Source organism: Artibeus jamaicensis, unplaced genomic scaffold, assembly GCF_021234435.1.
Source record: "Artibeus jamaicensis isolate MK-2021 breed Jamaican fruit bat unplaced genomic scaffold, CSHL_Jam_final contig_519, whole genome shotgun sequence".
NCBI classification, from domain to species: Eukaryota; Metazoa; Chordata; class Mammalia; order Chiroptera; family Phyllostomidae; genus Artibeus; species Artibeus jamaicensis.
Genome location: NW_026521871.1, coordinates 54,921,282 through 54,947,210, shown reverse-complemented (window position 1 = coordinate 54,947,210; position 25,929 = coordinate 54,921,282). Strand labels below are relative to the sequence as shown.

The 25,929-nt window shown below is 54.0% G+C and overlaps 3 protein-coding genes across 5 annotated transcripts in view; 2 read left to right on the top strand and 1 right to left on the bottom strand.

The window, feature by feature from the left end:
- Positions 1–165: 165 nt before the first annotated feature.
- INKA1 (inka box actin regulator 1) lies at positions 166–1,933 on the bottom strand. The gene is made up of 2 exons (XM_037128531.2): positions 1,705–1,933; positions 166–995 (listed from the first exon to the last, which is right to left on the bottom strand). The coding sequence occupies exons 1-2, from the start codon at positions 1,909–1,911 to the stop codon at positions 207–209; spliced, it is 996 nt and encodes a 331-aa protein (XP_036984426.2). The 5' UTR covers positions 1,912–1,933; the 3' UTR covers positions 166–206.
- Positions 1,934–4,608: 2,675 nt separating this feature from the next.
- CDHR4 (cadherin related family member 4) lies at positions 4,609–12,034 on the top strand. The gene is made up of 19 exons (XM_053668994.1): positions 4,609–4,845; positions 5,182–5,372; positions 5,495–5,657; positions 5,742–5,824; positions 6,345–6,455; positions 7,272–7,375; positions 7,565–7,701; positions 8,010–8,193; positions 8,281–8,434; positions 8,670–8,763; positions 8,994–9,197; positions 9,279–9,418; positions 9,656–9,806; positions 9,892–10,112; positions 10,348–10,490; positions 10,962–11,018; positions 11,120–11,195; positions 11,394–11,421; positions 11,940–12,034. The coding sequence occupies exons 1-19, from the start codon at positions 4,797–4,799 to the stop codon at positions 11,993–11,995; spliced, it is 2,346 nt and encodes a 781-aa protein (XP_053524969.1). The 5' UTR covers positions 4,609–4,796; the 3' UTR covers positions 11,996–12,034.
- A 2,353-nt stretch (positions 12,035–14,387) lies between these two features.
- IP6K1 (inositol hexakisphosphate kinase 1) overlaps positions 14,388–25,929 on the top strand; it is a 41,141-nt gene continuing 29,599 nt past the window's right edge. For 2 of the 3 annotated variants that reach the window (XM_037128554.2, XM_037128552.2), the window contains exon 1: positions 14,388–14,574. The gene's annotated coding sequence lies outside the window, so the exon portion shown is untranslated. Of the gene's footprint in view, positions 14,575–20,316; positions 20,480–25,929 lie in introns of all 3 variants that reach the window. The other variant, XM_037128553.2, reaches the window with a different exon arrangement.

The window sequence follows — 25,929 nt, the reverse complement described above, 5'->3', positions numbered from 1 at the left end:
ATGGAGAGGCCGGATGATGGAATGCTGGGTAGTAATACACATGGGATGTGACTGGGGCACCCAGGGTCCCCTGGAGGGAGGGAAAAGGCTCTTCAGATTTGCCTGCCTGGGCTGTGCCTCCCAGGACTGGGGCTGCCTCCCAGAGACCCAGGCGTACGGAACCAGTCCAGAGAAAGGCCTTTATTGTCTGGGGCTGGAGGGAAGGGTCAGAGGTAGCTGACAACATCATTACAGATGATGGGCTGGCGGCTGCGGCAGCTCATGAGGGCTGCAAAGCGCGAGACGTCCGCAGGCAGTTCGGGTTCCGCACGAGGTGGGCACGACAGTCGCTTTCCCGCCATGGCTGCCCTTCGGGCCCTGGCCAGCTGGCGCCGCAGCTGCTCAGAGAGGCCAAGCAGGAACTGGGGGGGCCGAGCACGGGCACGCGGCCCACCCCCATTGTCCCCCTCACCTGCTGCCTCGGGCAGCTCCATCCAGTTGTGCACCAAGTCAGCGAAGCAGTTGTCCCCCAGGACCAGGGGTTGGCGACTTCGACCTCTGCTCAGCAGGGCTGCTGTCCAGTCCTCGGCTTCCAAGCCTCGCCAATGCTCTAGGCAGGCATCTGGGGTGGACTTGGGCCGAGGTCGGTGGGCAGATGGGGGGGCACCAGCCACAGAGGCTACGCTGGACAAGGGGATGCCACTGGCCGAGAGGTGCTGTCTGCGGGGGCGCCATGCCGGGGGTGCTGGAGGTACAGGCAGCTCTTCCTCTCTCCACGTGCTGCCTGACACCTCAGAAAAGCCAGAGTCCCAGTCTAAGGTGTGCCCCCTGGGGCCCTCCAAGGCTACGCCTCCGTCTCTTGTCACACCTTCCTCCTCCTCTTCCTCCACACAGCAGACGGAGTCCTCTTCCAAGGCATCTGAGGCCCTGAGCCGGTGGTGGGCACCTGGGCCGTGTTTGGGGCGTGGCGGAAGGGGACCGGGCATTGGGGATGAGCCTGTGTCCCGGCCACAGGGCTGAGGAGGAAGAGAGGGCAGAAGTCAGAGGAGTAGCTGGTCACTCCTGCAGGCCTGGGCAGCAGGGCCTCTAGTGAGACAGGCTATGGGGGCGCTGGCACACGAAGCTCGTGTGGCTGCCATAAGTCGACCTGGTGGCAGCCTGGCAGGCTGCAGCATGCAGGGTTGGGCAAGTCGGCACCCGTCACCAAGGCCCAGGGCTGGAGGCAGGGTTGCCGGCCCAAATCGGGAAGTAGGTCCTGCTCGGGGTTGGGGGTGGGGGGTGGGGTGGAGCATCCCGTGCTTTTAGAGGGATTCAGCTCCCCAAACCCCACATTGTCTTTCATCTTTCAGAGAAGGATAGAGCACTTGCCAGGTGCAGGGTAGAGGAAGGAGTTGCAGGCCAGCCTGGCATAGGGGGCATCCACAGCAGCACCAGCACCTCTTTAGTCCCTCGAAGGCCACTGTTACACCCAAAAAGAAGTTTCTCCCTCCCCTTTCCCTCCGCAGGCCAGGCAGCAAGGCCAGCTGGGCGGCTGTTACTTGATGCCCGGCACAGCTCCCAACCGTCGGAAACCCGACGCGGGCCATCTGGGCCATCTGGGCCGCTCCACCCCCACCCCACCTAGGATGAGCACTCGGGACAGTCCCCTACCCGAGTGTCTTTCGGCTGAGGGCAGGCGAACACCCCACACACGTCCTTAAGAGTTACACCGATCCCAAGTCTCACCAATTCCCAGCGGAGCTGGCCCAGGAAGCTGTCAAGCCGAGTGCTGTGCATGCCCCTGCCGGCGCCCCCACCGGGCCTGCCAGTTCCTCTGAAAACTCCAGCGGGAGCGGCGCTGAGAGGGCCGGGCGGCCCGGCCAGCGGAGCCTTCACCCTCTGCTTAGCGCCGGGACTCCTCGCGCTCCGTAGCTCCTGCAGCCGCCCCAACATCTGGCAGCAGCGCCCCGCCCCTGGCGCCGCGGCCAATGGGGCGGGGCGGGGCTGAAGTGGCCCCGCCTCTGGGGCCGGGCTGGGGCCGAGCCCCACGCCCACTCCCCACTTAGTTCTCGCTCCGTGCCGAGGGGCGGGACTGCTGCTAGAAGGCCGGTCCGTCCCTGGACTCCCCGACGCCCCAGCGGCTGAGTTGACTCCGGTTTGCTTCGTGATCCAGAACAAGTCTCTTCCTCACAGTAGCCTCAATTTCCCCATTTTTATCAGGACAGAGCTGCGGTCCCTCCTTCAGGGGCCCCTTGAGCGCGCGGCTTTCCCTGCCGCGCCCTTGTGAAGGCAGTGCGCCCCCAGTCGACGGTCCTCAGGGCCCAACCCACTGGACCCGCTCCTGGAGCGGGCAGTGACAATCCCTGGAAGTGGTGGGGCCCAGCCCTCTCGGAGGACTCCGGGAACGAGGGATGCCTAACCTCAACCAAGCCAAGCCTCCATCCCGCTTCTGAGCGAAGCTACGCCGGGCCGCCCTCTAGTGGGGAGCGCGCGGCTAGCGGCGATTTCTGCGGTGACATCTGCATTCTCTCACCGGCCGCAGGCCACCTGCCCAATGAAAGCGAATGCAGGGGAGTTAGTGCGGGCGCTCTCTAGTGGGAAGGGTCAGAGACTGTTCTGCCCCCAGGCGCTCCCCGATTGCAGACCATGTTCAAGGATACTGTCTACCTGGAGACAGAGCAGTCAGTAAATAGAAAAATACCGGTGATGAGTAAAAGACTAGCTTGGAAGAGGAGCCTCGCAGATGAAGTGGCATTCCGTGTGGGATCTGGACGAGCCACCACGGAGAGATCAAGAGGCACATTCTAGGCAGAGGAATCAGCCAGTTAAAAGCCCTGAGAGGACAGGAGGTGGACAGGGTTTTACATAAAGAAGGCCCGAGTTGCCCTGGCCAGTGTGGCCCAGTGGGTTGGAGGATCATCTTTGTGTGATGGAAAGGTTACAGGTTCCATTCCCCCCGACCGCCTGGATGGGGCAACCTATGCTTTTTTTCTCTCATGGACATTTCTCTCTCCCTTCCTCTCTGAAACCAATGAAAATATCTATGAAGATGGTAGTTGGGGGAATGAAGAGGTCAGCAAAACTAGGCTCCTGGCAGCCTGAGAAATATGAGGTCCTGGTTGTTCCTGGTGTGGTAGAGGGCGCTGAGGGCTTTTGAGCAGGAATGACCTGGGCTGGCTCTTGCTTACGGAATCCCAGCTGCTCTGGGAGAGCCCCTCTGTAATCGGAATGTAGGCTCCTAACCTCGTCCAGCACAGGAGGGGAGGGCCTGGGCCCCGGTGGGGCTGATGCACAAAAGGGGGCCACTTTGGGGTATGTTTTGGAGCTAAAATCAAGCCTTGCTGACGACTGAATATGGGCAGGGGAAAACAGCATCAAGTATGACTCCTAGATTTCTTGCCTGAACATCTGGTTGGATGGGATTGTCGTGAATTGATCCAGGAAAGACTGGAGAAGAGAAGGTTTTGGTTGGGAAATCAAATGATCATTTGTGGACATGTGACCCTTGAGCTGCCTGTTAGACATCCAAGGGACGATGCTGGGAGGCGGGGGTCCGCCACTGGGTGTGTGACTCTCGAGTTTGGGAGAGAAATCAGCACTGAAGGCTTGGACCTGGGGGGCAGAGCAAGTGGGTGGTACTTGAGGCCATGTGTCCGGATGTGATGGCAAAGGTGAGTTTGGCAGTCAGGACTGAGCCCTGGGACACCCCACCCAGTGGAGTTAGGGAAGATGAAACAGAACCAGCAAAGGAGGCAAGCAGGAACAGCCAGGGAGCAGGGAGGAAGTAGAGAGTGGACACTTAGGAGCTATGAGGAGCAAGCGTCGTATGCTGCCAAGGAGTTGAGACTGGAGAAAGAACTCCCGAGGACCCCAACCAGGGCAGCTCCGTGGGAGGAGGGGTGAGCTTGATTAATGAGCAGAAGAGAGTGAGAGGTAAAGAACTGGAGAGAGCAAATGTACACGGCTTTTCAAAAAAGGTTTTATTTCTTTTCAGAGACAGGGAGAGGGAGGGAGAAAGAGGAGAGAAACATGGATGTGGGAGAGATACATCCATTGGTTGCCTCTCACACGCCCCCCAACTAGGGACTTGGCCCTCATCCCAGGCATGCGCGCTGACAGGGAATCAAACCGACACTGTTTCAGTTCACAGACCGGTGCTCAATCCACTGAGCCATACCAGCCAGGGCTAGGCAGCTTTTGAAAAATTGACATGTAAATACAACAAATGGACAACTCTCAAAGGTACAGCTCAATAAGTATTAAAATCTGTAGACACTGGTTCGACTATCATCCAGATGAAGCTATAGAATATCTCCAACCATTCCCGAAGGCTACGTTGATATCCACTGTTTGATTTCCGCCACCGTGGGTTCTTTTTGCTTGATGCAGGGAAACAACTTCTGAGAGATTTTGTTGGTGGTGAGGCTCAGATTAGGAGGGCAGATAAGGTTCAAACGGGGGCTGGCAGTCGGAGTTCAGACTCTGTGGGGTAGCAAGTTTCCTGGGGACTGTCTTGCTTTGTCTCCAAGGACTGCATGACCACAACTTCCCTGAGTCTCAGTTTCCCCATCTGAAGCTCAGCCCTTCTCCCCTCACATCTCCTTCGGGCTGTAGAAATAAAAGGGGGAATTCCCTGCGAGCCGTGAAAAACTGGGGTTTTACTGGTGTCTGGAGGCTTGTGTGGAGTCTAGAGCTCGGTCAGTGGGAATGGGTGTGGCTGCAGTCTGCGAGGCCCGGGAGTCCCGCCCACCCGTGTGTTTGAGCAGCTCACCTGGCAACAGGTGGGCCTGACAGTTTGCTTTTCCAGGCTCTTCTGCCATCCATATCTTTAGGACACTATGGCGCTGTTCAGGCCCGTGGCACTGCTCCTTGCTCTGGTTGTCTCTGGTGAGGAGCTGGTGGGTGGGGGAACCCCAGTTCTCACCACCACCCCACCACCCCGAACTCCCTAGTGTAGCGGAGACCTGATTTTTCTCAGATAAGCTATGGTGGAGGGCAGGGGCTGGGGGAGAGGCAGGAAAGAGCACAGATCTGGAGCCCTGGCCCTCGTTCCTCTCTTGGCGTCTTCCTCAATGGAGGCCTCACTCCCAGTCTGTGAAATGAGCTGACCTATGGCTGGGTATGGGGGAAAAGGAGGGGCCCTGTGGCAGACAGGCGAAACTACCCTCGTGTGTGTGGTGCCCTGTGCACAGGGCCCCCAGCCTGGTCGTCTCTTCCTCACAGGCCTCCACTGCCTACCCTGGTCCATAAGTATCTCTGAGAGACGGGGGCCCAGCGCCGCCCTTCAGTCTTTCTCCTTGAACTGCTCTTCACACATGCCCACCTTGAAGTTGCTGCATGTTCAGCCACCCACTACCTTCTTCGACACACTCAACATCAGCGTAACCATGTGGCAGGGGATCTATATGGGAAAGGTGGGGGCATGGGCACAGCTGGGGACCAGGGGGTACAAGAGAAGACCCTGAATTCACAAAGCCAAAGGGGGTACAGGGAGAAGGAGAACTTAGGCCCCATATGGCACTGCCCCTTGCCACAGCTGACCTTGGACAACTTGACCCGGCTGGACACCCTGGCTGTGAACCACTACGAGCTACAGCTGCAGGTCACATGTGGCACCCTTGTGATGGAAGGACCACTCTCCGTTGATGTGCAGCGGGACCCTGACCATATCCAATGTGCTGCCCGATTCGTCAGCCCAGGTGAGACCAGGGGCAGCAGGCAGGGGTGGGCAGGAATGGCCCGAACAGAGCCTCCCTGACCTCCCCTTTGGCCATCTGGGGAAGTCATCCAGGTGCTGGAAACCGTCACACCTGGGGCCAGACTGTACACTCTGCTGCTCCCAGACCTAGGACTCCAGGGAGCCCAGGTGAGCCCAGCACATAGGCAGTGTCCGGGCGGGGTGTGGGGGTGCGGCAGAACGGAGGGGGTATGGGGAGGTCGAGCCCAGGCCCTGCCTGGCCAGGTGCATTTTGCCAGGGGACCCTTTAGTGTGCAGCAGAGCCTCTGCCTGATACACGGTTTTGGAGTGAGCCACTGAGGTCCCCCACCCTTTAGTGACATGGCTGTTCTCACAGGAACCTCTCTGGGGCTGAGTTCTCTCAAGTTCTCCTACATGTTCTAAATTCTCCAGGAAAATCCTGTGTCACTTTTGTAATGCAAAAACAAAATGTAGTTGTTTTTTTTTTTTAAAGCAAATGGTCTAAAAGTAGAAAGGATTAAGGATCAGGGCCAAGGGCCTGGGTTTGCCCTAGCTAGGGTAAGTGTCAGTCCCCAGGTTGGGAGCGCCGGGTGTGGGCAGGTACCTGCTGGGCGGTTGGCAATTTTGACAGGGATGCTCTGGGCACTGGGGCTGGAGGATGGGTCCTCAGGCATCTCTGTCCTGTCAGATAAACATCACCAGTGCCCAGGACCCCCCACACTTCCCTGGGCCTTTCTCCATCAATGGGCAGGGCTGGCTGCAGGCACCACCCCAGGGCCTCAAAGGCCAGGCTCCAAAGGTAAGTGCCACTCGGGACTGGGGGCATCCGTAGTTGGGCGTACAGCGGGCGGGGCCGCCAACTCCTGGAGTGCTCTCGTTCCTGGCCTCCTGGGTCCTCTCCATGATGCTGCCTCTCCCAGACATCACCACACCTGCATCCCCTGCCCCGTGTCGGTTCCGTGCTGGGCTCTGATTCCAGAAAGAAGAGAGACCCTCGGCTCTGGGAGCTCATGGTGCCTGGAACACAAAGGAGAGCGTTCAGAGCAGTCACGCAGGAAGGGAAAGTTCAGAGTCAAGTGGCTAGTGCAGTCTGAAAGAGGCTAGAGAAGTTTCTTCTTTAAAAATTCCACTTCTTGGCCCTGACTAGTGTGGCTCAGTGGTTTGAGTGCCGACTGTGAACTGAAAGGTCACCAGTTCAATCCCCATTCAAGGCACATGCCTGGGTTGCAGGCCAAGGCCCCAGTGCACAAGAAGCAACCACACACAATTGTGTGTCTCTCCCTCTCTTTCTTCCTTCTTTCCCCTCTCTCTAAAAGTAAATGCAATCTTTTAAAAATTAAAAAAAAAGTTCCACACCTTAGTGACTGGCTCTTAGCAATTCTAAGTGGTAAGTCGCATACTGATGACTCATATATTAGTCCTTTGGGGGGCTGTCTGCGTCCTGATGGAAGGATTAGTGGCCCCAGGATGAGCCTCAGAGGAGTGCATGACGGCAGGATGACCGGTCTGGGCGAGGGGTGAATGTTGGAGCTCTCTGTGGGTCCTGGAGGGGGTCCGGGTGCAGACACACCTGTAGAAGCCCCCATGGTTCCCTTCCTGTTCTGTGTGTGCCCAGACCTTCCAGCTTCAGATCCTGGTGACCTTGGGAGCAAGCCGGAGCTGCCGAGGGATGCTCACAGTGAAGGTTTTGTCTGCTCCTTCCAGCCGGGTCTCCTTCCTGTAAGACTCCCCTGCCCTAGGACAGAGGGGCGGCAGGGTCTAGCCCCAGGGAAGCAGGAGCGGGTTAAGGTGGGCTGCTGGAGTGTTCCAGCTAGCTCAGGTATGAGGGAAGTCCCAGAGGATGGGCCTTCGGACCTAGAAAGGGGTGGAGGGCAGGATCCCGTGGAGCTGGTGCCCCTTTTGGTTTAGGGAGCAGAACCGGAACATCGCCATCCCCGAGGACCTGGTGCCTGGGAGTAAGGTGGTTCAGGTTCAGGCCCGGGGCTGGGACGTGCGCTACGAAATCCTCTCTCCTGTGCCCTGCCCGCTCTTCTCCATCGGACCCGGTGAGGGGGATGCGGCGAGGGGTGTGGAGGGGTAGAAATGCCTCTGTGAGTGGCCCAGAGGTTATTTGCACTACCTTTCACGCCTTCCTGAGAAAAGAGGCTGGAGCTGAGGCAGAAACTGGGGCGAGCTTGCCTCTGGTGGCCCGGCCTTGGAGGGGCCGACGCTGGTGACCTGGCGTGGTGCCTTCAGGCCCAGGGAATGGGGTGGGAGGTTGGGACCTACCCCCCCCCCCGCCCCCCAGCTCCCCCGGAATGAGCTTGGGGCGGGGCCAAACTCTGCACCCCCCAACCCCTCCCACCCCGCCCAGCGGATGGCGTGATTCGGACCACTGGGCCCCTATACTTGGCACTGGCCCCAGGCGCGGCGGTCACTGTGCTGCAGGTGAAGGCCTTCGAGCGGCTCCTGCCGTGGGCCAGCGTCCAGCTGGATCTCACCGTGAATGTGACTCCGGTCAACCGCTGGCCCCCACGCTGCCACCCAGCTCTTCTGGTGTGAGTACGCCAGAGCCTCACTGAGGCCCCTGGGACGCCACCCATGGCTCTTCCTGGCCCCAACTCCCACCCACCCTCTGCTCCCAGGACTCAAGTCCCGGAGACTGTGCCTGTGGGCGCCATGCTGAGCACCTTCACCTGTGCTGACCCGGACTCTCCTGCCTCCACCCTTGACTACGAGCTGCGGTTTCACGGCCCTCCGGGGCTGTCTAGCCTCTGCCTTAGCGACAGGGATCTGAAGGTGCCCAGCGCCGGGCCCCAGGCCCACGAGCAGGGTGCTTGCAGCGGGAGGGGCAAGAGTCTGTGGGAGCCGGACCAGGGTGAAGGAGATGGTGGCGCAGCCTACTTGCTTTGCAGTCTGCAAAACACGGGGCTGGGGTCGGCTCTCTGTGGAGGCCCTGGCCTGGGGCAGCCCAGTGTGGCTCAAGGCTCCCCAAGGCCATGGCTGGGCCTCACTCTCTGGCCCCACTGGTCAGGTGAATGCCACGCTGGACTGTGATGCTCCTGGGGCCTGCTTTCAGCTCACAGCCTCCATCCTGGTGTTCGATGGTGGTCAGCCCCCGATGACCAGTGAGTGACCATATCCAGGTCGGGACATTCCTGACAGGGCTGTTCTGTTCCCCTGCCCCAGTCTCAGGACAGGGTCATCTCTCCTCCCTCAAAACCCAACAGGGCTGTTTGTGTGCGAGTTGGGCCCCTACCAGACCCCCTCCCCTCCCGCCATACCGTCTCCCCACCCAGCCCCCTGGGGCAGGGCTGGGCGCCCCAGGCCAGCTTCCTGACTGCTTAACGGCCTCTAGCCGAGGTGCCAGTGCTGGTGACGGTGACACCCGTCAACGAGTTCTCCCCAGCCTGTGCTCCACGTGTGTTCCGGGTTCGCGAGGATGCGGGGCCGCGCACCCTGCTGGGCTCTGTGGTGGGCACAGACATGGATTACCCGCGTGACAGGGTAGAGTACTACAGCTCTGGCGGGGCTGCCACCTTCTCCGTGGACCGCCTCAGTGGTACGTCCTCCCCAGGGCTGGGGCGCAGGGCTGGGGCCAGAGCTGAGTCCGCAGGCTGGGCTCCCACGGTCCCCCTTCTAGGAGAGGTTCGCCTCCTGGGGCCTCTGGACTACGAGCAGCAGAGGCTGCACAGGCTCACCGTCCTGGTGACCGACCAGAGCGGAGACCCGGACTCCATCCGCCACCGCACTGGCTCCTGCACCGTGACCATCGAGGTGGAGGTGATTGAGCCCCGAGGCCTTGGGGAGAATTGGAAAGAATTCAGGTCTCCTTCCCTCGCATTCCGATTTTTCCCTCCGTGCCTCAGTTTCTTCCGACAGTTGGCTGGAGGGGGCGGAGCCTCAGGTGGGAAGCTCTGTGGCCTGTTGCCTGACTCCTAGGCTCCAGTTGTGGTGGAAGGGGGCTGAGGGGCTGTCTTGGGGACTTGGGGACCAGGTGACCCGGCTACCTTCCTACAGGATGTGAATGACCATGCTCCGGAGTGTGAGCCCCCGTTTCAGGAACTCACCGTCCACACCTTCCCAGGCCGTAGCTTGGAGGTGACCAAGGTGTCATGTTGGGTCCCTCAGGAGCCACAGCGCCTGGCTTTCTCCTACAGCATCGTGGGAGGTGAGGCCCGTGGGGGCGGGCAGGCTGTGGGGGAGGGGCAAGCAAGGCCCACAATAGTCCCCTTCTTCTACCACTCTGCTCTCAGGGAACAGTCAGAGCCGATTCAACCTGCAAGGGGCCATCCTGGTGCACAGCGACCTTGCGTCGGGGCCCCCCTGGCCAGAGCAGCCCCACACTTATGAGCTACTGATCCGTGTGGCCGACGCAGGCCCTTCCATCCCCCACCTCAGCACCACAGCTATCGTCATTGTGCATCTGGTCCCCTGGAGGGCCAGCACAGAGGCCACCAGCACCCACAGAGCCACAGTGAGGGAGGTCCTTGGGCCCTTGAGGGGTGGGGAGAGAGGCTCTCGGAGGGTGAGGAGACCCAGTTCTCCAGGTGGACGGTGGCGGAAGGCACTCCGGAGGGAACCGCTGAGTGCAGAGAGCAATACAGGAGAACAGATCTGGGGCTGGGGGGCCAAGCCCTTGGAGGGGTTTGCGGGCTGGATGATCAGGGCTCTTTGGCAGGGCAGCGGTGAGGCTGTGGCCCCCATTTCAGGTGCCTTCCACGAGGATGCCCCTGCTCGTGACCGACACAGAGGCTTTCTGGCAGCCGGAGCCCTGGTTTGTGGTGGCACTGACAGTGACCGGTGCCCTTCTCCTCCTGACTCTGGGCTGTCTCCTCAGCAGGCTCCGCCGGGGGTAGGGCGCCTGCCCCGGGCACCCTGCCTCCCCCAGCCCCCTCCTGGGCCGCTCCTGTGAGAGGCGGTTTCGGCCACGATTTGATAACAGATAATAACCAGTGCTGCCCGCCCACCGGAGGTTGTCCGGTGGAGGCAGAGAGACGCCGGAGGACGCCGTCTCGCCGTGGGCAGAGCCCAGGCTTGGGAAGGGATGGGTGCGGGCGAGGCCCAGGGCTTCAGGCGGGGTGTGCCACACATTGGGCATTACCCTCTTCCTTTCCCCTGCCCTCCACTTGAAACCTGACCTACCCCCCAAACTTTGAGCTTCCTGTGGACACAGGGCTAAACCCAGGAGTGGTGGGGGAGGCAATGTGGACGCCGCAGACCGACACTGGCTCCCTCCAGCACAAAGGGGTGGACGAGTGGTGCGGGTCCCTGCAGCCAGCCGCTGTGGTGCCCTCACGCTTGGTCCCTCCCCCTGGCATTTTAGGTTGGCCCGGGGGCTACAGACACCAAGCACACCAGCCCAGGCTCCGCCACTGAATAGGTCAGCCTTCTTTGCATACCTCTACACCTGGAAGTCCATCACTTAAACTGAGGCTGGGGCCCAGAGCCTCATCCTGTGCTCCTGCTCCTGCTTCACTCCAGCATCCCGGGAACGGAGGGGTCCACTGAGGCACCGAGGATGGAGACGCGGCGGGCCCCCAGCGGCATCAGGAGCCTCGTAGGTCAACCCTCCGCCCCGCGTGGCGGGGGCACTGAGGCTGCTCTGGAGTAATCCCCCACCACACCCACCCGCCCCTACGGCGGGCTATCCCTGTGAGAAGGCCGACCCAGTACCACGAGATACAGAGGGCAGGTGGGCTTCTGACCCCGTGGACAGGGTTCGCCTCACTGTGCCCTCTCATTTTCCCCTCAGCAGCATTTTGATGGCAGAGCACAGGACTCCCGTGAGTGCCCCTCCTCCCAGACCACTTCCCACCTGGGCCCACGTTCCCTCCTTTCCCCATCTCAGGGTCTCCTACCACCAAGCACCCACTATCTGATCTCCTCTTTCCCCGAATGGGGTGGGTTCTCGCTCCCGCTCACCTTCTAGCCAATGCTTGTCAAACACCTGTGGGGCCAGGAAATGACTCAGAGCCACTCTGGTTCCTGCCCTCGGGAGCAAGGGGGACGGTGGTGAGGGAGAGGCCCCCAGATACTCCATTGTCACCAATGAAGTATGGCAGAGTAGACTGGCTCTGAGTTTAGGGGGGGCTGGTGTCCAGTTTTGCAGAATCAAGGATACGCTTCCTGTGCATTGGAGCCAGACCTCACGGGATTCTCTGAGAAAGGAGGGAGGAGAAGGGTTGGATTAAGCAGAAGGCGGGTCACACCCAGGGTCCTGGGGCATCTCCTACCCTTAGGAGAGGGAGGCAGCTCTGCTGAGGCCAGCAGCGCCCCCTCCCCCCTGACCGTCTGAACTCAGGCACAGGCAGAGATTACCTGTTCAGCACTCGCACGGGAGCCCGGCGCTGGCTCTGAGGCCAAGAAGTTTCTTCGCTGTGTGGGAATCTCTCCACATCGTCATGGCTGTGCCTTCAAGATGATTCAATAATAAACAAAATTGCAAACAAGATAGCCCCAGCCTCGCAGGCCACGTGTGGGAGAAGCTCTGCGATCTGCACTTCCTTGTTCTCCCTTGGAGAACTCCCTACCTTGTGGGAACACTCTGGACAGTAGTGTGGTTATTTTTTCTAAAATATTTTCTTTATTTATCTTTAGAGAGAAGGAAAGGGAGGGAGAAAGGAGGAGAGAAACTTCGATGTGGGGGAGAAACATCATGGGCTGCCCCTTGCATGCCCCCAACCGGGGACCTGGTCCGAAACCCAGGCAAGTGCCCCAACTGGCAACCTTTCAGTTTGCGGGAGGGCACCCAACCCACTGAGCCACACTAGGCACGGCGGAGAAGGGTGTTTTTAAGAAGGCACTGTGCGGTGCTCTGGCTGCCCGCCATCAGTGCTCTGCAGAGCTAAGGACCTGTTAGTTTTGTTAGGACTGCGGGGCCTGTCCCCTCAAAGGCCACCCGTTCCGGCTGGTGGAGAGGGTCCAGCAGCTTCCTTTTTCCACTGAGAAGAGGACACTGTTGCAGCAGTTTGCCCACTGTGGGCGGAGGTTTTCCTAGGAAGGGTCTGGAGTTTTGCACTGAGGGGTGGGTTGGTACAGACCAAAGAATGCTGTGACACAGACGGCCATAGAGGCGTTGAGGGCGGCCCTCTTCTGAGGGGCCATCCTCACGTCTTCCTGGTGTTTCTTCTGGTTCCTTGGCGCTCAGCCGTCCCCTGGCTAAATGAAGCTGCTGCACACAGCCAGGTGGGCGGAGGCCGCTGGGGGCTGGGCCAGCCAACTTTCCCTGCTCATCAGGTTGCAGGGTACTGCCAGCCATCCAAGAGGAACTGCTGTCTGGTGGAGGCTATATTATTATTTTTTAAAGTTATTGATTTTAGGGAGAGAGGAAGGGAGGGAGAGAGAGACCTCGAATTATTGTGCCACCTGTTGATGCATTCATTGGTTGATTTTTGTGTGTTCCCTCACCTGGGATTGAACCTGCAACCTTGGTGTCACAGGACGTTGCTCTAACTGACCCAGCACCCAGCCAGGGCTGGTGGAGGCCATCTTTTCTGTGGTAACCCCAAGTTCTCTCAGTCTTCTCCCCCTGCCAAGTCTTTGGGCCCGAATCCTGTCAGGGGACTGGAAGATTCTCCTTCTCTGAGCCAGTCAGGAAGTCCCAGGTCAGGGAAGAAGCTGAGCAAGCGAGCCCCTTCTGCGGGAAAAACCCACTTCTCGGTGCTCCCACTGAAGTGAGGGTGTTAGAGCTGGCCTTGGGGATGGAAACCCAGCCTGGGGGTGGTTGTAGGCAGACTTTTCCTGAGCACGTACCCTGCTCTAAGGGTTCATTAAATCTTCATCTCTAAAGAGCCAGGCTGTTATCCCCACTTTATAGATGTGGCAACCAAGGCTCAAGAGTCACGGTGCTAACTGGTCCTGACACTGGATGTGGGTGCAGACTGTGTGACTGCATCTGGCCTCCTAACCCTGGAGCCAAGCCCAGGGGTAGCACTCTGAATGGCTGACCCCAGGTAACAGCCTTTCCAGGACTCATGGTCGCCCTCAGAGACCCATCTTAACAGTCCAGGGCAAAATATATTGTCATAAGAACCCAAGACAAGCTACTTTAGGATGGCAAAAGAAAGTGCCCGCTGTGTGCCAGGGGTTGTGCTGGGAACTGAATTGTAGACAGAAGGACAAACGTGGGCAGCGGGCCAGGGGCCGCTGAGGATAGCACAGAGGGCTGCACTTCAGGACTGATGAGGGGCAAAGCTGGGAAAGCCGCTAGAAAGAGGGCATTAAACCCTGGAGCCAGCAGGAAGAGGTACGAGATCCGGTGCCTCCACTTCCAGAGGCGGCGTGACCTTGATCCTGTTTCCCCCTCTGCGCCTCAGTTTTTTTACCAGTGAACTGGGGACAGCAACCCCTCCCTTCCGGGTGGGGAACAAAAATTAAAAAACAAACAGCACACAATAGGCAGTCCCTAAGTGTGCGCACGAGTGGGTAGGGAGACGCTCCTGGGTTCGCACCGGAGTCGCGCACAACGAGAGGCCAAGGGCGCTTCGGCCTCGGAGTCACCCGCAAAAGATCTGCCGCCCGCAGCTCTGCGAACCTCACGCATGCGCCAATCAGTGCCGTCACAGTCACGTGCCAAAGCGCTTGGCCCGGGCCGTCAGAGGTTGGCTTTGATTGACAGGCAGGTTGACCTGTCATCGAAAGGCACTCCCCAGGCGTCAGGTAAAGAGGTTGTTAATTGGAGACAGTCTCGTTCGGGGGCGGTTCTTTGCCGCCCTGGTTACTATGACGCCCGGCCCCCGCCCCCTCGGCTAGCCGCCATCTTGTTGTTGATCCTACCCAGTGGGCAGCGCCAGGAGCTGGACCGAGCGGCCGGTGCGGGGTCGCTGCTTTGGGGCTCATCCACCTGCCCCACCTGTCAGGGGCGGGCCGAATCCTGGAGGCCCAGGGGGCCCAGCTCCCGTGGGGAGCCGTGGGCGCTCGCTGCCCGGGCCGGGCCGGTGAGTGACAGCACACGGGCTAATGGACCGGCCTGACGGCCGCGGGCGGGCGGCGGCGGGTGCCGGGTTGGAGCGGGTGCGCGCGGGGCTGGGATATCTCTAGAGCATCACTTAAACATCGCTTGAGTGTCCTGATCGGCCGCCTGTGGAGCCTCCCGGATGCTGACGCCGGGGCCGCGGGGATGGCGACGGGGCGAAGGGCTGAGAGTCCCGCGCCCAAGGGACAGCCCGCTGGGTAGCGGGAAAGTAGTTTCTCTGACCGAAGCCCTGGGCTCCGCTGGTCCGCAGCGCTGATCCATGTCCAGAGCCAGCCTGGTGCTCTCCGGGGCGTTGTGTTGCTCTCGGATGAGAAATATCCGGACCTCTTTCTTAGATGTCGCTCCTGCGAGTGCTTTTCAGACGGCTTGAGACTGAGACTAGACGAAACAGGCGAAAGCCGCGGGAGCCAGGCGTCCCGGTGTCATTTTGGGAGGGCGGAGGCCCTCTGCCCGGCACCTGCCTCCGTGCTCCTCGGAGCTCACCGTTTGCTTCTTCCTTAATGTAGGCCTGGTGAAATGCCCGTGATGCCCGAATTAATTTTGGGACATAATTTCTTCGGTTCTCTACCACCACTTTTTGGAGTTGTGCTAAGGTTCTCCTGTTTTTGCTCTAGGAGTAAGTGAGTATTGTGGTGATGACTGGGTTGGTTTTACCTGCTAAAGAGATTTCTCCTACTATAATGAGACAAAGGAAGTGTAGAGATATGTTGGAATCAGAAAAAGAGATGAAACTTTTTTTTTTGGTCACTGTGGATTGTATGGAACTGCTGAATTAACTTTTAACAGACTACATATATCTTGCCCAGTGAAAACAGACCCTCTCAGGCCCTCTTGCTGCCAGGCTGGGAGGGTTAGAGACCTTGGCCTCTGTGTGCAGCAGAGTTCTGAGCGCTCCAAGGCACATTTTTTTTTCCTGTGGTCCCTTGGCTTCTCTGCACAGGCTCCTTGGATTTGGTCATGTGAAAAGCCTGCGTGAGACCACTAAGCAACAATACCTCATGCACTTGGGTCAGGATCTTGTCAGCTTCAGAATGTTTAATTTTGAAAGAAACCAGCCCCTCTGTTCTCTTTTGGAGAACAGAGGCTGAAACCAGAGAAGGCTGCCGGCCTCTTACTTGCCGGTTGTCTTACTAGTGAGAAGAGAGAGAAGTTGAGTAGTCTAGGTGATATATTTCACTGCCTGCGTTCTGGCCATTTTCTTTGAATCTTGAATGAATTTTGACCTTGGTAAGACCAATTCCTTGGGCAGTTCTTGGTAAGAAAGGAAGGAAATACTAAAATATTTCCTTCTCAAAATTGTCCCAAAGGAACCAACTCCCCCTACCCTGTAAGGCAGCCACAGGGTTAAATTCTTGCCAGTTTCTGTTAAAATAGCCTCAAGTTAGGCTCCTAGCCTGTTTAGGACCTCTCTGAGTTGTAGGAAGTGACAGATACTCTCTTAGTTCTAAGCACTAACTTTTCCTGCCCCCAAGGACATTATAGAATATCCAAGAGCTTTTATTGCCTTTATGTAATGCTTTTACAACCTCATGATAGCATTTATGAGTGGTAGATTAGTAGATGATGCTTGATTCAGCATGTTACTACCCCGAAGTAGCTAATAGCAGTACTTCTGTGTTGGGCATTTCTAAGTGCAAATAAGAATCTTGTTATGATAGCGGATCCTCCATTCACTTAAACTTCTTTGTCTTTATGTGATTCAAGTGTAAATATCAACACTTTTAACTCTTCTGAGCAGCAGACACACTTCACAGACTGTGGACAGCCTGCACTGACGCCAGGAACTGCTACAGGTTTGTGGGATGAGATCTGGTGTTCTAATGTGGCAGTCAGGGTGCTGCTGGCCAGCTGGCCTCAGCCCACCTTTCCAGGGCTTATCCTAATCCCCACTGGCCAAGTGGTTTACTGAGCATTCTACACACGTTAGTTATTTCCCTACACAAGTCACTTGCCAGCTGACTCCCGTGGTTTCTGGCCCTTTTGGAACGCCCCTGTCCTTCCGCTCCACTTCTCTTTTCCCCTGAGCCCAGCTGCAGCCCCTGGGGGTGCTCTGCTCCCTCTGAACTGCTGCCCTTACACAACAACAACGCAATATTCGCCCTTTTATAAAGAATGTTTTGTTTCCTCTGATAAACCTTAACCCCTTTTCTACAGAGACTGTATTTTCATGCCTTCATGTACCTATACATACTAGATGAGGATTGAACGTTTACAGAAATGTGCTAAATTTGTCTGAGTCGGAAACACCCTCTGTAATTAAATAGTGGAGGGAAATGGAGGGAATGGGCAAGTAGAAGTGGCAGTTGGGTGGCCCTGGAGCTCCACCTCCTGCCCTGCCTGAAATGGTAGCACGAGTCGACTCTAGCGCCTGTGGAGGCCCATCCTCAGTGCTGTGGAGCAGAGACAGAACTTCCTCGAATTGCAGACCCGAGGCCTGAAGACAGTAATTCTGCATTCTGCACAGTAAAGCGGCTCTGTGGTCCACCCCCTCCCTAAGATGCCAGTTTCAACTCTTGGAAAACACACGTTGGGTGAGCATGGGCGGCGCTGGGTGCTGAGAGTCTCAGGCCCTCCTTTTGGTCGGTGCTGGGTCTCACTGCCACCTTAGGCTGCTGGACATGTGTCAATGGAATTTGCCGCTGCCCTCCTCTCACTCCTGCCTTGAGTGTCAGGAGCAGTGATGGGCAGAGCTGGGGAAGGGTTCGCAGTGCACTCTCTCTCTGGCTTGGGGGCGAGGGGGCAGTCAGGCATTTATGCATTCACTGGTTGGTTCTTGTATGTACCTGACTAGAGACGGTACCCATGACCTTGGCCTATCTAAATGATGCTCTAACCAACTGAGCCACCTGTCCAGGGCTCAGTCAGGCATTTTGTGTGCTCATACCAGTGGATTTGTGCTTTTGCTCCAATTTTAAATCAGGTTTTATTTCTCCTACTATAGCAGGATTTGAGCAATGGATTCTGAATGAGAAAACCTAAGACCTCTTGGTCCTTTTAGAAAGGTGATCACAGCTGTCACGTTTGAGGCTGTAGCTTGGAGTTACCTTTCTGTAGGCGTCATTACAAATGCATTTTAATGGGAACACATGTTCACTTCAGTGTCGGATCCAAGTTAGGGGCTTTGTTTTATCGAGTGCATACAAATCTGCTTCTGATCGCTTCTGTAAAAGTTCTGTTTCTTGGTGGGGATGTGGCTTGCTTCTTCTTGTCCCCTCATTTTGCTGAAGGCAGACAGTCTGGGGAGCAGGTCTAGGAGTGGAGTCTTTTCAAGTCTAAAATTGGATGTCAGTGAAGAAGAGCACTGTGAAGTCCATAAAAATATGGGCACGTTATGACCGACCACTTATAAAAAGCTTCCTCTGTAGTCAAAGAGTCAGGTAATGACCAGGGGCGGCGGGGCGGTCGAGCTGGCGTGCACGGCCCGTCAGGCTGCAGAACGCTACGGCCGCTGTGGACAGCGGTCTGGCCGTTCTGTAAATGGTCACATGTAGAGTTTGCATATGACCCGGGAGTCCCACTCCTGATTATTCCCTCAAGAGAAATGAAAACATGTCCTCACAGAAACCTGTATACGAATGTTTCCAGCAGCATCATTCGTGATAGCCAAAGGGAGAAGCAATCTGTCCCTCAACTGATAATGGGTACGTGAGATGGGATGTCTCCCTAAAACGGAGTATTTCTCGACAGTGAGAAAGAATGTAGTACTGACACCTGCTACGGCGTGGGAAGACCTGGAGATAGTTATTCCGGGGTGAAAGACACCAAACACACAAGGTCACATATTACATGGTTCTGTTTATGGTCCAGGACAGGCAGGTTTACAGAGATAGGAAGTAGATTATTGGTCTCTCGAGGGTGGATAAGAGCACGGGGAATGATAGCTAAAGGATATGAGATTCTGAGGTGATGAGTATGTTTGAAAATTACAGTGATGGTTGCACCTATTTGCAAACAGACTAAAAACCATAAAATTGTCCACTTTAAATGGGTGAATTGTGCCCTGGCTGGTGTGGCTCAGTGGATTGAGTGCCAGCCTGTGAACCAAAGGATTGCTGGTTTGATTCCCAGTCCGGGCACGTGCTTGGGTTGCAGGCTGGGCGCCCAGTCGGGGGCATCCAAGAGGCAGCTACACATGTTTCTCTCCCTCTCTCCCTTCCTTCCCCTCTCTCTGAAAATACATGAATAAAATCTTTTTAAAAATGTATGAATTGTATGTGTGAATTATACCTCAAAGCAGTTATACAAAACAGCTTTTATTATAAGTAATATACATTCACTGGTTTAAAAAAAGATAATATGTGAGCCCTGGCTGGTGTGGCTCAGTGGATTGGGTGCTGACCTGTGAACCAAAGGGTCGCCGGTTTGATTCCCAGTCAGGACACATGCCTGGGTCGTGGGCCAGTTCCCTGGTTGTGGTGTACCAGAGGCAACCGCACACTGGTGTTCCTCTCCCTCTCTTTCTCCCTCCCTTCTCCTCTCTCTGAAAATAAATAAAATCTTTTTTTTTAAGTATATGAGTAACAAGAAGAGCCAAAAGTAAAGGGTCATCTGTAACTTCACTGTTAGTGTTTTGGTATATAACCAGACTTTTTTTCCCCATCTTACAACTTTCACAAAAATGAGATGATGTTCTCCATCCCGATTTGCACCTTCTGCGGCCAGTGATAAATTAGAAATGTCTGGGTTTGTGGGTGAGCGGCGCTGGCAGGAAATCAGGGGAGCGGAGGGTCAGGGCGGTGGGCAGTGGCGGGGCCTGGTGGACCAGCCGGCACAGGCCGCTTCCTCAGTTCCAGCCAGCAGGTGCTGTTATCAGATCTTGGGACTTTTCTCTCTCTCTCTTTTTTTTTAAAGAAAACCAGAAGTCTGGATTTTTATCCAAAATTTCCTGATTTTTAAATTTGGCAATGAATTACAAAATTTAAGTCACATCACTGGTCAGAGAAAACCAGTTTGCCGAATTGGACACGATAAAAATTCCAAAGTGCCTGATGTGCATGTCCCCACCTGCAGTGGGGCAAGGTGACATTCTGCTTTCTTGTTTTAGCCCTAATGCTGTAAACAGGTGTCCTTTTAGCAGTGTATTGAGTGTCATGGTTTTTCGTATTTTTGTGCTTTTTCGGGGGGATTCACTGCCCGAAACGGCCCCAGGCTCGGTGCTGCCGTGCTGCCCAGTCTTCCTAAGCACAGCGTGCGCCTCGTGAAGGAGACACGTGTTCACTTCCTTTGTTCAGGCATGAGTTACAGGGCTGTTGGCTGTGAGTTTAGCACTGATGAGCTGACAATATAAAATAAAGTGTCTATAAACAAAAATATACATAACAGGTTATGTGTGTATGTAGGTGTGAAAGGTTATGTATTGATTGATTGACAGAAATGTGACCAGAGGCTCACAGAAACCTAACCCTGCATTTTCCCCAGGAGCAGTGGGTCAGTATTTGCTAACTTGGTGTTTGCAGCGACTTTATAAAACGTAACCGCTGTCAGTAATGAGAATTGATGACGTAGCGTTCTGTATCTGGCTGCCTTTTCAGCATTCATCCATTTTGATGGATTTGCTCTTTTTTATTGCTGAGTAGTATTCCGCTTTATGGCTCTGCCATTTGCTTATGGGGACTTGGGTTGCTCTAGTGTTTAGCTGTTAATAAAGATGCAGTAAATCTTCTTCTACAGGTCTTTGTGTGGCCCTGTTTTCTTTTCTCTTCAGACCAATATCTAGGAGGAGGACTGCTCTGATTCTCCCAGGCTGTGTTGGAGGGGACACTGTTTCAGGAGACGTCGAAGAGCAGTCCTGCGGGCTCTGGGCCAGCTGTGTTGTTGCTCTTCCCTGGTCGCCCTCAGCTCCGTCCTCTGTGTGGCCGGAGTTCCAGGTCTGTGTGTGCTAAATGGAGAACTAACAGGTACTCCCTTGAGGGTGGAAGTTGAAATGCCCAGGAACTGTCGCAAGTGGTCACAAGCTTCTCGACTGAGGGGTCTGTGCTTTGAAATTTACTTTTGAATTTGTCCTGTTTCTAGAATGCTGTCATTGATGCAGGCCAGGAGGCCTCTTGGCCATCTACAGGGTTCACAAAATTCATCCTTTCTCTCTCTGGGGATGGGCCTTGGTGATCTGCGCCTGTACAGTGTCCAGGCTGTTACCATGAGGGTACTGCCTCTTTAGACTCTTGGTCATGGGGAACATACTTTGGGACTTTAGCATTTTTAAATAATTTTTTAAAAAGATTTTATTTATTTATCTTTAGAGGGGAAGGGAAGGAGAGAGGGGGAGAAACATCAGCGTACGGTTGCCTCTTCGTGCGTCCCCTTCTGGGACCTGGCCTGCAACCCAGGCATGTGCCCTGACTGGGAATCGAACCATGATCCTCTGGTTTGCAGGCCTGTGCTCAATCCACTGAGCTACACCAGCCAGGCCCTGGGGCTTTAAAATTTTAATTTTAATTCACCTTTAACTTTTTAAAGCTTGAGGCTTCCTTGTCTGATTATCTTTTATGTGTGGTATTTGAAACCAGCACCAACTAGAGGGTCCTTGCTGGTGTGAGACATTTGAATTTCTGGGAGCAGCAAGCATTGGTTTTGATGATGAATATTCATCCCTTAAATGCCCCCTCCCATTAACAGTCATTTACACACTGCGCCTGTGCACAGCTGTGTTCAGCATTTTCTGTCTTACCATTGACTTCATAGACCAGTGTCCAGTGACTCCTGGGTTTTTCGAAGTCAAGAACTTAATTATCAGAGTTCACTTTATTCTTGTGAAGCCACTAAAATAAATTTTTTTACACTTCTGGCCAAGATGGAGGTGTAGGTAGATACACTGTGCCTCCTTGCACAACCAAATGAAGGACAATAACAAATTTAAAAACAAAAAATAACTAGAACTGTCAGAAAATCAAACTATGGAAGTCCAACAACCAAGGAGTTAATGAAGAAACATCTACCCAGACCAGCAGGAGGGATGGAGATAGGCAGCTGGGCAGAGAGGGCTCATGGCAAGGCAGCAGCTGGGGGACTGGGCAGTCCCAAATTTGCGTGCTGATAAACCGGGAGGAACGACTGGGGAGGGAGACAGACCATGCAACCCAGGGTTCCAGTGGGGAAATAAAGCCACAAACCTCTGACTGAAAACACCTGTGGGGGTTGAGGCAGTGGGAGAGACTCCCAGCCTCACAGAAGAATCCTTTGGAGAGACCCACAGGGTCCTAGAATGTGTCCAAACCCACCCACCCAGGAATCAGAACCAGAAGGGCCCAGTTTCCTTGTAGGTAGCAGGGCAAGGGACTGAAATCCAGCAGAGAGCTGAGCAAGAGCAAGCACAGTGTTCCCTCTTGGACCCCGCCCCCACATACAATGGCACAACCCAGCGACTGGGTTGCCTGGCCCTGGTGAATACCCTAGTCTCTGCCCCTCATATGTAACATGTGCTCAGACCACCAAAAGAAGAAAAAGGCCTAAAAGAACAAATCAAAGCTCCAGGAAAAAATACAACTAAGTGACAAAGAAAAAGCCAAATTATCAGATTACAGTTCAAAACCCTGGTGATCAGGATGCTCACAGAATTGGTTGATTTTGGTTACAAATTAGATGAAAAAATGAAGGCTACACTAAGTGAGATAAAGGAAAATAACACCAGTAGTGATGGGAAGGAAGCCAGGACTCAAGTCAATGGAGTGGACCAGAAGGAAGAAAGAAACAACCTAACAGAAAAGAAAGAAGAAACAATTCCAAAAAATGAGGAGAGGCTTAGGAACCTCCAAGACATCTTTAAACGTTCCAACATCCAAATCATAGGGGTGCCAGGAGGAGATGAGGAAGAGCAAGAAATTGAAAACTTACTTGAAAACATAATGAAGGAGAACTTCCCCAATCTGGCAAAGGAAACAGACTTCCAGGAAGTCCAGGAAGCTCAGAAAAATCCCAAAGAAGTTGGACCCAAGGAGGAACATACCAAGTCACGTCATAATTACGTTACCCAAGATTAAAGAGCAGGAGAGAATTTTAAAAGCAGCAAGAGAAAAGGAGACAGTTACTCTACAAAGGAGTTCCCATCAGACTGTCAGCTGATTTCTCAAAAGAAACCTTGTGGGGAAGAAAGAGCTGGAAAGTATTCAAAGTCATGAAAGGCAAGGTCCTACATCCAAGATTGCTCAATCCAGGAAAGCTCTCATTTAGAATGGAAGGGCAGATAAAGTGCTTCTCAGATGAGGTCAAGTTAAGAGTTCATCATCACTGAGCCCTTATTGTATGAAATGTTAAAGGGACTTACCTAAGAAAAAGAAGATAAAAAATATGAACAATGAAAGGACAACAGACTCACAGCTGTCAACAACCACACCTAAAACAAAAACAACGAACTAAGCAAACGATAGAACAGGAACAGAATCTCAGAATTGGAGGTCACGTGGAGGTTGTCAGCAGGGAGGGGGGAGATGGGGTAAAGGGTACAGGGAATAAGAAGCATAAATGGTAGGTACAAAGTTGACAGGGGGAGTAGGAAATGTAGAAGCCAAAGAACTTACATGTATGACAAGGACATGAACTAAGGGCTGGGGGCGCGGGGTGTGGGCGGGGTGGTGTGTGCAGGGTGGAGGGTAATAAAGGGGAAAATGGAACAACTGTAATAGCATAATCAATAAAACATATTTATCTTTTATTTTTTTAAAGATTTTATTTTTTTAGACAGGGGAAGGGATGGAGAGAAACATCAATGTATGGTCGCCTCTCACACGCCCCCTCACTGAGGACCCAGCCCACAACCCAGGCATGTGCCCTGACTAGGAACCAAACCAGCAACCCTTTGGTTTGCAGGCCAGTGCTCAATCCACTGAGCCACACCAGCCAGGGCCAATAAAATATATATTAAAAATTCAAAAAATAATTTTTTGCACCGGGACCAGGGGTCAAACCCACAACCTTTTGGCTATGAGACGACCCTCTGACCAACTAAGCCACACTGGCCAGGGCAGGCATATCTTTTTTAACAGCCTTATGAGACATATGCGGTACGTTCATTTTACAGTCAAAGAAACTGAAACCACACAATTGGAATGGGTCAAGTTTAATGGAAAGAAAGAACTGTAACAGGGTGTTGGGGGAGTGAGGGATTGGCTAGTAAGGGGTAGAGAGAACTCTAAGTAACATGGGAACAGCATATGTGGCTAAGAGCACTCGGGGAAGACACTCTCCAAGTGTGGAGGAGTTGAGGGCTGAGACCCGTGCCTCATCAGCGGGGAGGGTGGCCAGGCCTAACAGGGTGGCACAGAAAGTCACTGTGGTGCCATGCTTACAGGTCGTGCTGGGGATTTACCCTCTTAGTCTAGAGCTTGCTGGGTAGCCACCTTCTGGGCACTGGAGAGCCCATTCACCGGGAGGCGAGGTCCTGCTGGAAGCACTCAGCCACAAAACTGCTCTAGCTGTCAGAGGAAGCTGCTGGCCACCCCACCGTGGACGCACTGCTGATCACCCTGCAGGCACCCGGTAGTGGCTGGCACTTTGGGGAGCTGACTGGGGAGCTGGGCCTGCTGGAGGAGCATGCTGGCACCAGGGAGAGAAGGCTCTTCATTTTGCAGTGTCTGTCCAGCGTCCTTACCGAGAGAACTTAACATCAGCTGGCAAAGGAAAAAGGCGTAATGGGTTCAGCGCACCTTCTGCAGAGCAGGTGATAGTGTTTGAGTTGGGAGCCGAGAGGTAACATGGATAACGGGGAAGGTATTTGTCAGAGCTACATGAAAAAGTTAACAACTTAGTAGTGTTTTCTCAATAGGATAGTCGTTACTACCACCTTATTTTTTTTAAAGATGTTATTCATTTACTTTTGGACAGAGGGAGGAAGAGGGGGAGAGAAACATATGTGGTTGTCTCTTGCACACCCTGCGCCGGGCACCTGGCACCTGCCCCGCAACCCAGGGTAATGCCCTGTCTGGGAATTGAACCTTTTGGTTCATAGGCTGGTGCTCAGTCCACTGAGCCACACCAGCCAGGGCACTACTGCCTTATTCTTAATTGTATTCTTTAGTATAGGAATTAATTAAGCTATTCTGTTCTAGCCAGTGACAACTTCTGCTCTGATTTTTTTCTTTATCACAGATTGGTCTGGCCTGTTTTAAAGTTTCATATTAATGATCATACTAAATGTACTCCTGTATAAGACTTCTTCCCTGTGTCAGACAGACTTATTCTTGTATAAGGCTGTATAATTTGGGGGGGATTTATTCATACTGTTGCCTGTATCAATAGTAGTTCATTGTTTTTTGCTGTGTAGTATTTCATTACATGAACATTCCAGTTGGTTTACTATCCTGTGGATGGAAATCTGGACTGTTGATAGTGTTTCATTTATGAGGAAAGCTTCTGTGAACATTTTTGTACATGTGTTTTTGGGGAACATATATATTCATTTCTCTTGAAGGGAGTAGAATGGCTGGATCGTAGGGTAGATGTATGTCTAGTTTCATAAGAAACTTTAAAATATTTTTCAAAATAGTTGTACCATTTTACAGTCCCACCAATAATGTGGAGAGTTCTCAGCAACATTTAGTGCGTTATCTGTGTTTTTAATGTTAGTCGGTTTTGTGAAAGTCTAATGGTACCTAACCGGGTTTTTAATTTGCATTTACCTGATCACTGATGATGTCAGGCACTCTTTCAGTCATTTGTTTAGCTTCCTTTGCGAAGTGCTTGATCACATACTCTGCCCATTCCAAAAGATGGAGCTGTTTTTTTATTGAGTTTTAGGAGATCTTTATGTATGTTGGATACCAGTTAGATACATGTTTCGTGAAGATTTCCTCTCGGTTCTAGTGGCTTGCCTATTTATTTTCTTATTTGAAAGATCAGAAGTTTTCAGTTTTGTTGAAGTCTGACTCATCGATATTTTCTTTTAAAAGATTTAAACATTTTTTCAGTTTCAGGTGACATTCAGTAAATTTTTTAAATCTTCATCTGAGGATATTTTTTTACTGCTTTTTAGAGAGAAGGGGAGAGAAAGAAAGAGGCAGAGAGAGAGAGGGGAACATTGATGCAAGAGAGAAACATCAAGTGGTTGCTTCCCACATACGCCTGACCAGGACTGTAACCCCTCGGTCCCCAGGGGTCCCCGGGACGATGCTCCAATCAGCTGAGCAACACAGGCCAGAGGGAGAATCAGTGACGTGGATGCTTCAGGTGTGCAGCGTAGTGGTTAGACGCTTGCACACTTAAACAGGGATTCCCCCCAATATGTCTCGTACCCAGCTGATATCATGCATAGTTATCACAGTATTGTTGACTGTATCCCCTGATGAGTCTACTTTACATGTAAAAATGCTGCACTTTACATTCCCAT

Bases quoted from the DNA above. Each gene is read 5' to 3' on its own strand.
- INKA1 (XM_037128531.2), bottom strand. From the start codon at position 1,911: ATGTTGGGGCGGCTGCAGGAGCTACGGAGCGCGAGGAGTCCCGGCGCT. The intron at 996-1,704 runs GTGAGACTTGGG...CTTCCTCCTCAG, and splicing joins GCCAGCTCCGCTGGGAATTG to CCCTGTGGCCGGGACACAGG.
- CDHR4 (XM_053668994.1), top strand. From the start codon at position 4,797: ATGGCGCTGTTCAGGCCCGTGGCACTGCTCCTTGCTCTGGTTGTCTCT. The intron at 11,196-11,393 runs GTAGGTCAACCC...TCCCCTCAGCAG, and splicing joins CCAGCGGCATCAGGAGCCTC to CATTTTGATGGCAGAGCACA. The intron at 11,422-11,939 runs GTGAGTGCCCCT...GTCTGAACTCAG, and splicing joins TGGCAGAGCACAGGACTCCC to GCACAGGCAGAGATTACCTG.